This window comes from Musa acuminata, chromosome BXJ3-6, assembly GCF_036884655.1.
Source record: "Musa acuminata AAA Group cultivar baxijiao chromosome BXJ3-6, Cavendish_Baxijiao_AAA, whole genome shotgun sequence".
Lineage (NCBI taxonomy): Eukaryota > Viridiplantae > Streptophyta > Magnoliopsida > Zingiberales > Musaceae > Musa > Musa acuminata.
Window position 1 is genome coordinate 37,040,896 of NC_088354.1, and position 17,101 is coordinate 37,057,996.

Below are 17,101 nucleotides of genomic sequence, written 5' to 3' on the forward strand. Positions count from 1 at the left end.
ATAAGTTCTGAGAGTGTGTCATGCCGGTTGTCAATAACGAGGTCTAAGAGACGGGCTTTAAGCAACTAATAAGGATTTTGGTCATTATTTTGTAGCGCGACAAAGGACTGACTAATCGTCTAAAATCTTGAAAACTATCTTTTTAGGAATGAGCAATGGAAATTTCTCAAAAATGTATAGCGACCTTAGGCCAGTAATATGCGAAGAACTCGTTTATCGGAGATGCAAGATGAAAGAAAGAAAGCAATAGAGATGCAAATTGTGTATCTATGAATTGCTTCTCTGTGACATTAACACTCGTGGCCACTTGATATGGACCACATGATCATCTGATTAGACAGAATTCTACTGTTGAATTATCATTCCATGACAAAAAGGAAATCCAGAGGCTGAAGTAACAGTTCAAACTTTTGTCTCAGATAAGAAATTGCACATCAAAAGTCCACAAATAGATGACTAGAGATACATTTTATAGCTGATAAAAATCACAAAAGAAGTATCTGTAAGCACTGAAACCCTTTTTCGCCTCGGAAAAAGAGAACTAAGCTTTATTTATCACAGTTCAAATTTGACGTCAACAAAATTTTGTGTTCTGTATTATTTAACTACACGTTAACTTTTGATGGACGAACTAATTTTGACACTAGAAGCGCTGCAGTGAACAGCTGAACAATGCCAAAAATTTTCAGAATCAGAATCACCATCCGTAGATAACCATGAATCAATGCTAACTTCTCTAGTCGACGTTGTGGAATGAATCGATTATGGCATCTGCAAGGTATTCACATTTAGACAGGGAGAGTCCAGCCAAAGATATTCTTCCATCCTTTGTCATGTAAATGTGCCATTTGTCCGTCATATGGTCGCTCTAACAAGACAAATACATCATAAAAGAAATTCACAACATAAAAAAGTGTAATTAAATTATTTCACGCTGTGAACACTGCATGCATAAAATGGTAAAAAACACAAAACTTATCTCAATATTATATGAGATGTGAGCAGTCATTATACCTGTGCTTTGTGCAAACCAGTATATGAGAACATGCCGATTTGCTTGAGGACAAAAGACCAATCCTTCCCACTTTTATCTTTCTGAGAGAGATTCTCATAGAGTCTCTGCCTTACATTCTTTATTCGACCAGCCATTAGTTCCATCTCTTGTTTCCATTCATTAAAAAGAATTGGATCTCCAACAACATTGGCAACTATTCTAGCACCATGAACAGGAGGATTTGAATACATAGGCCGGGCTAGCCTTTTCAGTTGGCTTTTCACCCTGATTACAAGAGGAAGAGGTAATGAATAAAATAAGAAACCAGATACAGATCATATAAAATGTTTTCTGTGTAGATTTCACAGCATACCTTGTACCAGCATCTGAAGATGAGCAAACAACATTAATGGCTCCAATCCTTTCTGCATACAAACCTAAATTTTTACTGTAAGACTGAGCAACCAGAAGCTCGAAACCACGTTTGACAAACAGTCTAACAGAGTATGCATCTGCGTCAAGGCTTCCACTAGCAAAACCCTGAAAGTTGTATCAAGATTCAGGTGCAAGTCATATTGCAAAAGTAACAACATTTTTTGTATTAGAAACTGTCACCTGGTATGCAACATCAAAGAAAGGGATGTGATTCTTCTCTTGAATGACATCAGCAATCTTTTCCCACTGCTCAGTAGTTGGATCAATTCCTGTTGGATTGTGTGCACATCCATGTAACAGGACAAAAGATCCATCTGGTGCAGCCTAAAAGCAAAAAAAAATTGTAACTTATTAGCATAATATAAGGCATATAAGAAGGAAATTCTTCATATTTCGTAAGCAATAGTTGTACTTTTTGCAATGAAAACAATGCACAGACTAAAAGAAATTGAACTAAACTAAACAGAATGCTAGAATTATGAATAAACCAACTCCAAAGGCTTCCCTCCGAAGTCATCAGGTAATGTTTGGTCCAAACAGCATCTAGGCAGTCTTTACTTTGATTCGAGTATACATCATTCACCATTATACCAATAAATAAAATGAAAAAAGGAAAAGGTGAGAGCACCTGAATACATAGATAAAATATAATTACTGGGATGGCATTTTGGATTCATCATAATTTTGCATCACGAATTGCAGTAGAGAAACAATCTTACAAATACTTTTGAGTTTTATAGTTAGAAAAACCAATATATCTCAATTTCAGAATTCTCAAGAAAGGATCAAATAATAAAGCATTACAATTGAAGCCATAATTGGTTTTTAAGTTTTATCACCACTTTTTTGACAATCAATTACAAAGGCACTTACTATCAAGATGATAATTGTCATATGAAAACTAATAAGCAACGCAAGTCATGGCTAATCGTCTACCATGACTCCAAAAAAAAAAAAGAATTTACACCCCACATACCACCAACCAAGATTCAAGGGTTCCAAATACCCAATGAGTCAAAACAAGGACCAGATGTACAAAACTCCCATCAATGAGAGTCTAGAAAGAGTCAATGTATGCACAAATACGAAGACTATTTCCATGACTTGAATCGTTGTCACCAAGATCACAGAAAAAGCAACCTTATCATAACATCAAGACCCACCTTCCTCCAGATGCCAAGTAACTATGATAACAAATTTCAGAGCTAGTTTAAATAATATAGTCGATAGTTTCTATCTGTAGTTCTCTCGTGTGGTCCTGATGTACTTAAAATTAAGAGACAAGAAGCAAAGTTCAATTTATGGACAAACAAGAAACTATTTCTGTGACTTGAATCTTTGTCCCCTAGATCACAAAAAGAAAACAACATTTTCATGACATCAAGACCCATCCTATACAACATACCAAGTAAAAATAATAAGGCTGGTTTAGATAATATGGTTGATATATTATCTCAGTAGTTCCTACTTGTGGTCCTGATCTAGTTAAAGTAAGAGACACAAGAAGCAATGTTCAAAAGTACCGGCCATTAGATACTGAATGTTTGAGAATATGTTAGGATGAATTTTGCAAAGAGGTAACAATAGAGAAAGTTTACTGCAGAAAATAAGGGGCATAAGAATTTGACTAAAATGAAAAATTGAACGTAGGTGATTTGCATAAATTCCAAAAGAAAGGATGAAAGTCTTCTTTTTCTTCATTCAATTCGAAACATCCTTTTTATTTCTGAAAAAAAATAAGGTCACAGGTGAAGTATGATGCAGACTCCAGTGTCATAAACCAAGACTCAGCATTACCTTAATATCGGCTACCATTCCATCAAAGTCCAACCCAACTGTCCTAGGATCATAATATCGATATTCAGACCAGGGAACCCTAGCATCATTGAAAATGTTCTTGTGATTACCTGTACGTCAAATAGGATATAACAACATGTCAATTTCAAGTATTTGTCCACTGTCATCCCATAAAATGTTCTGACTGAGATCATTGCATACCCCAAGTTGGAGAGGATATCAAAGCTTTTGCATCAGGAAAATATCGTTGTATAAAAGCTGCTGCAAGCCGAAGAGAACCAGTCCCTGAAAGTCCTTGAATGGTAGCAACCTGAATCACCAAAACTAAAACGTTTAAGAAACCTGCACCACTGACCAAAGAGGATCTGTCTCAGATCAGTACATACTGGTCGGTGTGGCACAATACAAGCTACTAGGCATCAAAATTGATTAAAAACAACCACTTTAAAACCTGCCCTCTATTGTGGTACACCAAAATATTGGGCCCAGCTCATGGTACACCTTTATACCATGATATTCGAACACTGGTGAGATTACATTTCTCTACATCAGCATTGAAGGTGAAAAAAATTTCCAACATGAACAAACAAAACGATATGAGAGCATACCCTTCCTTCCTGGATAACAGAATTATCTGCTCCAAATAATAGTTCTGCAGTAACCTTATTAAATGCAGCCAAACCTTCAATAGGAAGATACTGCAATATCAGATGTAGCGTGGGGATTAGAATGAATTACTGGGAGCTATGATCCATATGGTTGAATAAACTGAACAATGAAATACCTCCTTGTTTTCTCCTCTTTCCAGCATAAGCTTTTCTGCCTACATAACAAAATAGCAATGGTTTGTTTTAAGCATTATTATAATCACCTTCAATACATGATTGATAGGGAAGAAAAATGAACAGCAAGATTAAATGATATCAACCTTGGGTGCTTTAACCACAACAACAAAGATACTGATAGAAGAAAAGTTTAGCCTCATCTTGTACCTTTTTAACTACATTTAGCACATATGGTTGAAGTTCTTCTGTCCTGTAAGCTCCCACACCAAGATTAAGTTTCAGGTCATTTGTGTCAGCTCTGAATGCCTCAGAAACCCCAAGAATTGGATCCGGAGGAGCCATGGTAACACCCTCGAAACGAGAAACATTTACTGAGACAGTCATACTAACTCTTCTGAAATCCTGAAATTTGAAATCAATCTAGTATTTATTTCCAAGCATGATCAATACTCATACAAAGAGTTAACAATATCTAGAGAAACTAAAGACCTGTATCATGCTACCTTCAATGTTCTTAAATGTAAGAAACATCTTAATTTGGTAATCACAAATCAATTTCAATTTTAATGTTGTAGAAAAGAAGGCTTGACCATCAAGTTATTAATATTAGCGGTCACAGGTTTTGCAGTTCTATCTCTAAAATTTTTAGAGGTTGTTTTATTTAAAATTTACAGAAACCTGAGACCTGCTGATTGAAAAAAAGCAAGCATGTGCTCTTAGAACAGATCATTAGGACACGCCACTATGGGTGTTTGCAGCAAAAAATGGTCAGTTGGGGGAAACTAAAATAAAGAGGAGAAATATGTGATGGCTAACAAAACTAAAAAATAAAAAAAAATATGATAGAGGAAAGCTTGGAAAGATAGGCTCTCTATGGCAACCTATCAATATCCATTATCACGTGGACACAGTGAACACATATAACATAATAAGAAATAACAACAGCAATGAGATATCCAATTTAGTCCCACATCCAAAGTGTGAGAAGGCCTGAGTAGACTTATAAAAGCTAGATGAGTCTAATACCATTAATTGGATTTAAACAGACAGTAGTTCAGACTTAAAATTAATAGGTTGTTTGTCTCATTCGTCATATTGTGACAAACGATGTTACCAACAACACTTGAGATCTTAGATTTTTAATATATTATTTTCAAAAACAAATGTATAAAATAAAAGTAACAAATAGGTCCTCAGTTGTTAATATGGAGATTTTCCATTTTAAAAGAACAGAAATTGTAGTCCTCCAACTTAGTCTTACACTAGAAGTAGGAGAAGACTTGAATAGACTTATAAGACCAAGACAAGTCTACTATCATGAACTTGAGTTTAAACTTTTTTATTCGGTGGTTCAGACTCAACAAAGTTAATGGATTGGTTATCACATTGAGTCACGTCATAACAAATGATATTAGACTTGATCTAGTATTGACCAAAATGAGAGGGTAGAGTAGGAAAGGACTATCCGCTACTAGGATAGCTCCATGCAACATGCTAGATTCTAATTCTAGACACTGTTAGGTCATCAACAAAGACGTCAAGCCCTTAGGTGGGAGAGATTATAATATCTCAATTTAATCCCACATCTAAAGTAGGAGAAGACTTAAATGGACTTATAAGGGCTAGATGGTTCTATTACCATAAACATGAACTTAAGTATTTTGAATTAATGACTTAAACTTAATAAATTAATGTATGAATTATCATATAATGGTATCAAAATCAATCTAGTGTTGGATATGGTGGGACTCAAATAGGAAAGGACAATTAATAAATAGGGCTGGAGGGCACATCACAATATGGCTATGTTAGGTCTCACGTACATCTTGAGTGAGGGAGATTATAATATCCTGATCTATTCTCACATCGGAAGGGGAAGAAGAATTAAATGTAAATCCATTACCATAAATTTGGATTTAAGCATCTTAGGCTATTGATTCAAGCTCAACAAAAGTATTGGATCATATACCCAATCAGAATGGATCATTAAAAAAATACTATAAGTAAAGCATAAAATAGCAAACAATTTGACCTTATTGGACATCTTTTGGTGATGAAAAGACAAAGACATACAAATAGAATGAAGCATTTATCTGCTTGTATGCTTAAGTTTATTTTATTTTGTCATATGTGGACTTCAATTGCTGCCAAGACTTAATTATATATCTGAACTTTGTTTATCAATGCAATCCTCCAGTTCAGATAAACAACATCAGAAGATATTAAACAGCTACATGCTTGGTTTATCTAGTCCAGTTTACTGAATATGCTAATATCTAAGGTTATCTGCTTTCAACATACCAGTGCCAAGAAAAGAAAAATGTATCAGTTTGACGGCCACCTTTCAAAGTAGATAATCCTACAGTACGAACTAACATGATCTGTTTTTTCCATACAAAGGTCGAGCATTCATTGCTGAAACAAGTTGAAATGGATAACAAAATTAAGAGAAATGACCAATAATGTAATTATAGCCCATGTGGTGTTAAAAGGAAAACACATCTATTGATAGTGTCGATAACAATCCCTTATCTACAAGCCTGGTCACATGATTTGATTTATGGTTTTACAAATCTACACACACAGACAGCAGCCAGACAATCGTACAGTAAATAAGATGCATAATGCCAACTCTAACACCTAAAATGATAGTTAAGCATGTAAGTTTTATGCATCCACCAGTGCAACTAAAATTCACTAGTCCTCTTGAGATATTTTTATGTTCATATATTTTCACAAATAAAATTCACTAGTCCTCATGACCTATTTATGTTCATATATTTTTACCAATAATTTATGTCTCTTAGCTCCCTTGCATCTGCTGCATGCTTTCAGTATTCTGAAAAGCTTCTATGTGATTGCATATTTGATCAACTCATGTAAAAATTCAGGTACTTCACTTACATGGCATACTCTAATGGGGATGACAACGATCCTAGGCATGAACATAAGCAAAAATGAATGGAACTAAGCATATATGGGTCCAGCAGATGTTGATGGCGAGACACAAGGACTTCATATGTATGTTTCTTTGCTTACTGATGTTGGATATGTTGACAAGCAGAGAACAATATCTGATATGCATAATCAAATTGCCATATATAGAAACTAGTCAGATAGTAGGACATAAGCATAACTTGGTCTTTAAACAATAACAAAATCTTTAAGGTTAACTAATGTTTCTAAATAAAGAGTGAGATAACATGAATGTTAACATCTTCAACACATATGTCCTAGACGGTAGCCTAACCCATTAAGGTTGTTTCTACAAATCTAACAAAGGCTGAACCACATTACAGAGGGTCATTGAGTCAATTCAAATTGAAGATGAGGTAAGACCAGTCGAAAGTCTCAGGTTGGAAACAATGACAAGAGACATGATATCATTATGCTGATTAAGGATATCACTGTAGAAACGATCAGGATAGGCTCCATGTGGTTGACCCGAACATCATTAGAGAGATCGCAGTCCAAGCATGTTAACTTCCACTTCTACCGTCTAAAAAATTACAAGATCCTTAGCAGGTATTTTCTTATATGAACTTTTGATCGCTTCTCCTAAATCACTAAACATGGGTACAGAACAACAGCTAGATGTAGCTCGAACTCATAGAATCAAGTCTCATCAACAATTAAGATCCGACTGGGAACAAAGGAAAGGAAACATTGTACCTTCCCCTTGAAAAGGGGATTGCCGTGTTTCTTCTCAGCTCCAATGCGCTGCTCAATCAAAGGAACGGTTCATTGATCTCTATAACTATTGAACAACTTAGATCCGAAAAAGATCAACGAAACCAAGAATAACAAACCTGGAACATGGAGTTTTCTGGAAGGGGCACCGCCCTGAAGAAGGGCGCGGAGAGGGCGACTGAAGCCAGCGCCGAGGCCATTCGATCTGATCAGAAACCAAAAGAAAGGGAAGAAAGAGATGAATGGAAATCCGAATCAACAATTCGAAGTTGAGAAAAGGAAGAAACTAAAAAAAAGAAGAGAAGATTGGATCTGAAAACCAAACCCAATCGAAAGAGTGTAATCGAAGAGGAGGGACGAAGCAACGGACGATGCGACGGGAGCGCCAACGATTACCGTATCTATCGAGAGCAATATTTTATTACCACGGACAGGTGGAAATGGGGAAATGGGATGGGTAATACCCGTTTATATGTGGACCCGAATCCGAATTGTGTCGGATCCGAAATTTCAGGTTTTCGGATTCGGAAAAACTCGAGCTAGATTTGAACATCCAAATGAAATTGGGATTTTCATTTGAAATGGAACTTTATCAACTTAGTAAAATTTAATCTACATGAGGTCAATTTGGATGGAGTTTAAATGGTCAATCTCATGTTTTATTTTGGGAAGCTCATTAGTAATTAGTTATCTTTAATATTTTAATTTTTATATTTTTAAAAATTATATTGAGATCATTATATTTATAAAAATAAAATATTTAACAGTTCTTTAATAATTTTTAAAAAAAATTTAATCTTATAAAATTATTTTTTTTATCTGAGATCTCAATGTTTCATAGAGTAATATGTAATTAGTATAATGAGAAAGTCTCATGAACTATTTGGCCAATAGTCTCATGCAACAGTGTCAAATACAAAAGTCTCCTTTAAGAAGCCAATTAGCCTCTAAAATGATGACCAAGTTTTGGGTGGGTACAGTTATGGATTAAGAAGACCCAAACATTTGCAGGATTTATGTATATATATGCTTTCAAACTTTGAAACTTTGACATAATAAAATACATATTCCTTCCAGTATTTAAATCCTCCAAGCGCATCACTCTCGTTAGTGTGAAAATATCCAGTTAATCACATCTAACTATGATTATTAATGCTTAACCGTGATGAAAAATATTAAAATATTAAATATTAAATATATTATTATTATTAGTCTCATCGATTACTTTTCATCTCTTTACTTCATCATCAAGTATTTTTTATATATTAAAAAACATAACACAAAATATTTGAGCAACGTAATCAGATGAGTATTGTTGTCAATTAAAATCTCAATATTATTATCCTCACATTAACTATAATAATATATTTGTAATTTTATATTCAGAGGAATGAATATGAAAACGAACACTGATGGTTACATATGTTTTTTTTTTTTAAATATCAGTTTTTTTTTCGTAGGCAAATTACATATTATCTCTATAATTAACTATAGCATCTCAATCACAATACTTTTAAAAGTTATATTAAGATCCCTATACTTACAAAGGTAACAATTTTAATCTTATTTCTTTTTACGTCATCGACTCTACTAACGAAAATATCATAGGGCATTTCACTAGCACATATTGACTTTATCTTATTAAAATATTTGAGCAAAATATTTGACACTAGCACGTATTTTTTTTATATATTAAAAAACATAACACAAAATATTTTAGCAACGTAATCAGATGAGTATTGTTGTCAATTAAAATCTCAATATCATTATCATCACATTAACTACAATAATATATTTGTAATTTTATATTCAGAGGAATGAATATGAAATCGAACACCGATGGTTACATATGTTTTTTTTTTTAATATCAGTTTTTTTTTCATAGGCAAATTACATACTATCTCTATAATTAACTATAGCATCTCAATCACAATACTTTTAAATGTTATATTAAGATCCCTATACTTATAAAGGTAAAAATTTTAATCTTATTTCTTTTTACGTCATCGACTCTACCGACGAAAATATCATAGGACATTTCACTAGCACGTATTGACTTTATCTTATTTTGATTTATCATTGAGTACGTATAATATTTTCATCAGCAAAATCGATGATATGAGAAGAAACAAGATTAAATATTTTACTTTAAGTATAATAATCTCAATATAATTTTTAAAAATATAAAAATACTAAAAATAACTATATATATATATATATATATAGCTCATTGTCCACTCATACAACCAGCAAGCGTCGGCTTCCTACCATACGATGCACGTGCATCCACTAATACCATAGTGTGGCTGCTGAATGATGTTGCAAGTGACTTCCCATTCTTCACGCACTAATCTCGTAATATTATTATATATTTTTCCGATATCAACGCATGTCGTCCAAGACTTTGCCGGCCGACTCTAACATGTCATCCTTATCCTGCCATGTGTTGCCATGTTAAATTGACTCGAACAATAAAGTCTTTTATTGAATTGTTAGCTCAATCGACGTGACTTGTAGTTGTACCAGCCATTCAAACCATTTATTATAGTGTATTTGCACAAGACAATAAATTGATCCAACTATAATTGGTGTTGTCAGTCAATTAATCTAGAAGTTTAATTTTGACCTGTTCGACTGAGCCTGGAGGTTGCAGAGTCATCAAATTCAACCTGTAATGATTGAGAAATATTGACCCTCAGTGTAAACAATATATTGATATTATTTTTTGGTTTATAACTTTGTTCCTACGTAAAGTCTTTCACTTGGTTACCGCGATGAAGTCAATTCAGAAATTGTCAGCGGTGAAAAAGTCAATCCAGGAAAGGTTGCAGGCCGGCAAATCTTTTCCGTCGGCCGGATCGCCGGTTTTCTAGAATATTTACATAAGAAATACTTTTATATTCCTTGAAATTATGGTGGATCAACAGTGGGTCCCACATTTAGTCATCCAATCACAGGGGAAAGGTTGGTATTGCTCCGTCAAATCCGTTAACGGTGTCGTGCGTTTGATGATTACTGTGTTGATCCACCAGGAAATTTGTCAACTCCAACAAAAGTTGACTTTGTAGCCGCCTATCCACCGTCAACATGTGTATATTTAGTGGCATCCCATGGTGCTCTTTCTCCCAAGTAGTAACCATGGCGTGGAGAGAACACATTGCCTTCCTCCTCCTCATCACCCTCTTCTTCCCTTCCATCTTCTCTTTGTCAAATTGTGCTGTTGCAGCAAGGCGAACGCTCATGGGGCAACCTGCGGTCAAAGCAGGCTATTGGCCGACATGGACGTTCTCTTATTCTCCACCCTCCTCCGTTCAGTTCTCCTACTTCACCCACGTCTTCTACGCCTTCGTCCAGGTCGATTCAGCCACCTTCGGGCTCTCCATCGCCGCCGACGACGACCGCATGCTCAGGAACTTCACCGCCGCCATCCACGCTCACCCACCCGTCAAAAGCCTGCTCTCGATAGGCGGCGGCGACAGCAATTCCGCCTTCGCGGCGCTAGCCGCCGATCCCGCCTCCCGCTCCGCCTTCATCAACTCCACCATCACCGTCGCCCGCGAGTATGGCCTCGACGGCCTCGACCTCGACTGGGAGTTCCCAAAGGACGCCAAGGAGATGGCCGACTTCAGCGCGCTCCTCCTCGAGTGGCAAGCCGCGGTGGTGTCCGAGGCTGCGGCCACCGGCCGCCCGCGCCTCCTCCTCACGGCGGCCGTCTACTTCGCGCCGCGCTTCTTCCTCAGCGACGACCAGAGGTCGTACCCGATCGAGCAAATGGCCACGGCGCTCGACTGGATCAACGCGATGTGCTACGACTTTCACGGCTCGTGGGACACGACGGCCACCGGCGAGCACGCGGCGCTGTACGACCCGAACAGCAACATAAGCACGAGCTACGGGCTGGAGTCGTGGGTGGCCGCCGGAATGCCGAAGAAGAAGGTGGCGATGGGCATGCCGCTCTACGGGAAGACGTGGAAGCTCAAGGACCCGAGCCAGAACGGCATCGGCGCGCCGGCAGTGGGAGTCGGCCCCGGGGAAAACGGGGTGCTCGTGTACTCCGAGGTGGTGGCGTTCAACAAGAACACAAGCGCGACGGTGGTGCACGACGAAGTGACGACGGCGGCTTACTCCTACGCCGGGACGAGCTGGGTCGGCTACGACGATCCGTGGTCGGTGACGAGGAAGATAAACTATGCCCAGCGGCTCGGCATCGGCGGCTACTTCTTTTGGGCAATCGGATACGACAAAGATTGGAGTGTCTCCAGAACAGGTAAACAAATCCATATAAATAAATATTTTTCACTCCTTTTAAACATAGAAATGATATTTTATAACATAAAAGGTCGATTTTTCGAGAAAAATCCTCCCTTTTTTTTTTTTGCCTTACAATGTTTTTTGATGCCTCTATCAAAACACTATAAATCTATTAAAAAATATTATAATTTATGTAAATTGACTGAAACATAATAGAAATATTTTACATGTAAAAATAGGATTTCAAATAATATTTTTTATTGATTTAGTAATAAAAATAATAAAATAGAGAGACATCTATGTTAGTTATAATATTTTTAAATAAAGTTATAACATGTTTGGTGTCTCAATCAAAATATTATAAACATTAAGATTTTAAATACATATTCTTACTGGTTTAATATCAATTATAATATTTTTTAATACGCTTATAATGCTTTTCAAAACATTGTAATCGAGAATTTGCATTGATTCATAGCAAAGTTATAAAGTTAATCATAATCATCCATCAAATCAAAATACTAAAATATATAAATGATTTGAATTAAAATATGTTTTTGTGTAAGATTAATAAGTTTACTAGTTAATACATATTAAGGTTGTGTTGGGTCTTCATGTATAAATAGCAAGTTAGGGTATCAAGTAGTATGAAGTAAACATAAGAAACCAAATTTCAATATACAATTCAAGCATACTGATTAGAGTTGATTTGGCCTTTTTATTTGGCAGCTTGGCGTGCATGGAAAAATAAGTGAGCAATGGATTGCTCGTCTTCACTTGTTGCAAATGGATACCTCCTTTCATGTACTCTTACAATAATAAGATCCTTCAATTATCGCATTTATAATAGAATATTGTAATAAGAGGATCCAATTTGTATTCATGTTTGTTATATCTATTGAAGGAATGACAAAAGAATATTATGTGATGCAAGGAGCCAAGAACTGTAGTTGCTATGGCATAATATTATGATATAACATAATATTTTTCCAGCAGAAGCCATGCTGATGACTGTCAAGCTTGTGGTTAATAGTTGGAAAAATACACGCATAATTTATGGAATTTCTTTTCATTTGCTATTTGATAATTTATTTAGGTATCGAATATTATTATAATAAACATATATAAATAATAAATTTGTATTCTTTTCAGAAGAAATTATATATATATATATATATATATATATATATATATATATATCAGTGAAAAATAGAACATCTGCATTGATATAGAATAAAATAGCAAATCAATGATTTCCTATTTTATATTATCCATAGCTTCACCTACTCTTCATATAAGTTAACACTGAAATTCATTATCATATACTGTCTTAAATATAATATTATTTAGTATTTTAATCCTCAAACGAATAAGGTTTTCATATTATATAATGTTATATTTATTGAATTTATTTTTTTCTTCCAAAACCTTCTTCAATAATGAGAGCTAACATTACAACCATATCAATCAGTAGGTTCACTCAACGGTGATGCTACTATATATTTTATACAATATCGATAAATACATGATTCTCCACCGTATTTATCTTTTACTAGTCTATATATTTCTTTTACAGTTAATAAATTATTACAATTTATGTGTCGATCCTCTACTACTCATTGGTCTATATTAAAACGCATTCTTCAATATCTCTAAGAAACATTCATTTGTTGGCTTTTTCTTTAAAAATACTTAACCTTTCATTTTCATAACTTTATTGATGTTGATTGGGCAAACAATACTAATGATAAAACTTTCACATCAACCCATATTGTCATTTTTGGACCAAACCCTATTAGTTAAAGTTCCAAAAAATAAAATACTATTGTAAAATCTACCACCAAAGCTAAGTATCATTCTATTACTAGCATTATTATAGAACTCAATTTGCTCCCTCAACTTATTCTAGGAACTTAGTGTCAACTCCCAATCAACTCCAATAATATATTGTTGACTATTACAAAATTATTATTCGAAAGACATTCCTATTACATCGTTCTAAGATTAATATTCGAAACTTAATCTTATTGGGCATGATAGAGAATCACTGAATAAAAAAAATCAAAAATCATTGATAGAAATAAATAAGGATATAAAAAATTAATAAATAATAATATTCTCTATATATCATGATATCTAATCAATTCATAATTTGGGAATAAATTTCTTTGATTCATGCACCGTGAATCCATCACTTCAAACTTATATAAATATTTATTTTTACTACAATACAATTCAACAAGCATTAACCTAAACTCTCAGGTTTAACAAATCAAATATGTATGTAAAAGAACTAAACTAATGTATCTCATTTATATGTAATTTAAATATGAGTAATATTTATACTATTTAGCTTTCTCATTGTTAGTGTATTATCGTAGATGGACATTCCAAGTGCGAAAGGTGTCATAGACACATCTTATAAGTGCCTAACCCACTATTTCACCCACATGAAGTCTCGTGCCAATTATGATATGCACAAAATGATAAGAAAAACATAGGCAATGACTCACGGTAACAATCATTACATGATATGATATGTGAAAATTAAGAATGAATATATATATATATATATATATATATATATATATATATATATATATATATATATATATATATATATATATATATATATATATATATTCAATTACAGCCATATTGTATACACATTTTAGACAAAGTTTAGATTCCTTCATACGAATGTAAAAAATAATTTGCGCTATTAGAAGACTAATTGTTATTTCATTTTGTAGTGAGATTATCTCACTACATAAACTGAAGCTTTTCTATATCTTAGTCTTCTCTATAAGTCTGTTAATGCTGAGATTATCTCCAACTTATTAAGACTACAATAAGAGCAAACATGGCAGGAATGGAAGACTAAACTGGGAGAGTGCCGCCGTTGCTGCCCGCCTGCACCTGCTCTTCCTCCTCTTCCTTCTCGCCGGACATCTCCTCCAGTGACTTGCCTTTAGACTCCGGCACCAGGAAGGTGAACAAGCAGCCCAAGATGTTGCATCCGGCGAGCATGAACAGCGAGTTCCTCACTCCGATGCCGGTCGAGTAGCCAGCGTCCACCTTTGCCGGGTCCTGGCTTTGCGCCAGGTAGAGGAACCCGAAAGAGCCGACGATCGCCCCCAGTTTGCCTGACGCCGCCGAGATGCCGTGGCAGGTGGACCGCACTCGCGCGGGGAAGATCTCCGCCGGCACAATGAAGGTGGTGCTGTTGGGCCCGAAGTTGGCGAAGAAGAAGGTGAAGCCGTACATGACGATGAAGCCGATCTGGTTGCCGGGGGTGGTCCAGTGGTGGTAGGGGATGGCGAGGCCGAGCATGAAGACGGTCATCATGAAGAAGCCGAGGAGCTGGATAGTGAAGCGGCCGAGGACGTCGATGAAGGCCACCGTGAACCAGTAGCCCGGCACGGTGCCGCAGAGGGCGATCAGCGTCTGCGCCCGGGCGATGCGGTAGAGCTCCTCGAGCGCGTTCATGGTGGTGTTCTTCGGAATCCAGCCGATCGCGCTGAAGATGTCCTTCTGGAACAGGTTCTGGCTGTAGTACGCGATGTCGAGGAGGAGCCAGGTGGTGGTAGTGCCTAGCAGGTGGGCGCCGTGGCGGCGGAGGAAGGCCTTGGAGAAGAGCCCGTAGTTGTTGGATTGGGCGGTGGTGATCTGCTGCACCTTCGCCGCCTCATCCTCCAGCTCTACCTGGAGGACCTTCGACATGTCCGCCGCTGCTTGCTTCGCGTCCCTGGCCACGAGCGCGGTGTAGCGGGCGGTCTCCGGCATCTTCAACCGGGAGTACAAAGTCATCACCGCCGGCACGGCTCCGAACATGAGAATGATGCGCCACACGTAGTCGGCCTGAGGCACCGTGGATCCGATCGGGTCGACGGCGTACGCAGGCGCCGGGAACCGGTTCTTGAAGATGCCGGAGACGACGATGGTGACCATTCCGCCTGCAAGAATGCCGAAGCCCTGCATCGCAAAAACCGCCGCGATGAACGCGCCGCGGGTTCTCTTGTTGGAGTACTCGGACATGATGGTGGCGGAGAGGGGGTAGTCGCCGCCGATGCCGAAGCCGAGCCAGAATCGGAAGAAGCAGAGGGTGGACATGACGCCCTTGGAGGTGTGGCCAAGGGAGAGGCCGGAGGCGACGGAGGAGATGATCATGAGCAGGAGCGTCATGCCGTAGACGCGCTTGCGGCCGAGCTTGTCGCCGAGCCAGCCGAAGAAGAGCTGGCCGGAGAGGGTGCCGACGAAGGCGACGCCGTTGACGGCAGAGGAGACGTTAGGAGGGAGTGTACCCGGGGTGGGGGAGCCATCGACGTGGTAGTAGACGCGGCCTAGCAGCTTGGTAACGAGAGAGATGGAGAAGAGGTCGTAGGCGTCGGTGAAGAAGCCCATGCCGGCGATGATGATGGCCGTGAAATGGTACCATTGCGTCTTGGCGACGTCGAGGGCGTTCAGGACCTGCAATTGCTCCCCGGCCATGACGAAGAGATCAAACACCCACCGAGAAAGAAGAAGAGGAATGAGGATCAGGGAGAAGGAGACGGAGGAATGGAACACCCGCCGAGAGAGAAGGAGAGGAATGAGGATTAGGGAGAAGGAGACGGAGGAGTAATTTAACGTGGCAGTAGAACAGAATATTCTGTTCGTATGCATGGGATTCTGCTACTGTGTCACAACTATTGTCAGATTTGTTACCCGAAGATTTGCAGTGAGAGTTGGGATCAGCAGTGGGTTTGTTAACTTCTGGCATGAAAATTATATCAAATATTATGTGACAAATTTATCTTTATAATATTTTTAATATCTATTCAGAGATAAACATATTTTTATTTAAATAAATAAAAGAATGTATATAAGCTTATAAAAAATTTCGGATGCCTCAGATATATAATAAATAAAAATGTAATCATATAATTGAATGCAATGTTGATCGTGTGTGTCATGGCACGTATCTTACATCATTTAGTAGGTCAATACATTCGAAAAGTCAAACCCTATTGGAACTACGGTTATCACGAGACAGGTGCACATAAGTTAGTATTTATTTATGAGCCAGTTATGCACTCGAGCCACGTAAGTTTTGTGATGGGTGCAAGTATATTGTCTTGATTAGAGTCATACGTCATGTGTCAAACCT

At 37.3% G+C, this 17,101-nt stretch overlaps 3 protein-coding genes across 4 annotated transcripts; 1 reads left to right on the forward strand and 2 right to left on the reverse strand.

The window, feature by feature from the left end:
- Positions 1-503: 503 nt before the first annotated feature.
- On the reverse strand, positions 504-8,151 carry LOC135641539 (aspartate aminotransferase, chloroplastic-like). Of its 2 annotated transcripts, XM_065156940.1 has the most exons (12): positions 8,027-8,151; positions 7,821-7,906; positions 7,684-7,731; positions 4,219-4,413; positions 4,011-4,049; positions 3,835-3,924; positions 3,428-3,536; positions 3,227-3,336; positions 1,610-1,753; positions 1,368-1,534; positions 1,015-1,279; positions 504-868 (listed from the first exon to the last, which is right to left on the reverse strand). In XM_065156940.1, exons 2-12 carry the CDS (start codon positions 7,899-7,901, stop codon positions 737-739), a joined length of 1,380 nt encoding a protein of 459 aa, XP_065013012.1. In that variant the 5' UTR covers positions 7,902-7,906; positions 8,027-8,151; the 3' UTR covers positions 504-736. The 2 variants fall into 2 exon arrangements, with proteins under 2 accessions (XP_065013012.1, XP_065013013.1); XM_065156941.1 differs by lacking the exon at positions 8,027-8,151 and having other exon boundaries at positions 7,821-8,020.
- Positions 8,152-10,833: 2,682 nt separating this feature from the next.
- LOC135641540 (nod factor hydrolase protein 1-like) lies at positions 10,834-12,880 on the forward strand. The gene is made up of 2 exons (XM_065156942.1): positions 10,834-11,968; positions 12,682-12,880. The coding sequence occupies exons 1-2, from the start codon at positions 10,840-10,842 to the stop codon at positions 12,705-12,707; spliced, it is 1,155 nt and encodes a 384-aa protein (XP_065013014.1). The 5' UTR covers positions 10,834-10,839; the 3' UTR covers positions 12,708-12,880.
- Positions 12,881-14,610: 1,730 nt separating this feature from the next.
- Positions 14,611-16,543, reverse strand: LOC135639919 (inorganic phosphate transporter 1-4-like). Its single transcript, XM_065153935.1, has one exon. It carries the CDS (start codon positions 16,441-16,443, stop codon positions 14,833-14,835), a length of 1,611 nt encoding a protein of 536 aa, XP_065010007.1. The 5' UTR covers positions 16,444-16,543; the 3' UTR covers positions 14,611-14,832.
- Positions 16,544-17,101: the final 558 nt, after the last annotated feature.

Bases quoted from the DNA above. Each gene is read 5' to 3' on its own strand.
- LOC135641540 (XM_065156942.1), top strand. From the start codon at position 10,840: ATGGCGTGGAGAGAACACATTGCCTTCCTCCTCCTCATCACCCTCTTC. The intron at 11,969-12,681 runs GTAAACAAATCC...TTTATTTGGCAG, and splicing joins TTGGAGTGTCTCCAGAACAG to CTTGGCGTGCATGGAAAAAT.
- LOC135641539 (XM_065156940.1), bottom strand. From the start codon at position 7,901: ATGGCCTCGGCGCTGGCTTCAGTCGCCCTCTCCGCGCCCTTCTTCAGG. The intron at 4,050-4,218 runs GTACAAGATGAG...TTTGTTATGTAG, and splicing joins TGCTAAATGTAGTTAAAAAG to GCAGAAAAGCTTATGCTGGA. The intron at 1,280-1,367 runs GTATGCTGTGAA...TCTTGTAATCAG, and splicing joins TCTTCAGATGCTGGTACAAG to GGTGAAAAGCCAACTGAAAA.
- LOC135639919 (XM_065153935.1), bottom strand. From the start codon at position 16,443: ATGGCCGGGGAGCAATTGCAGGTCCTGAACGCCCTCGACGTCGCCAAG.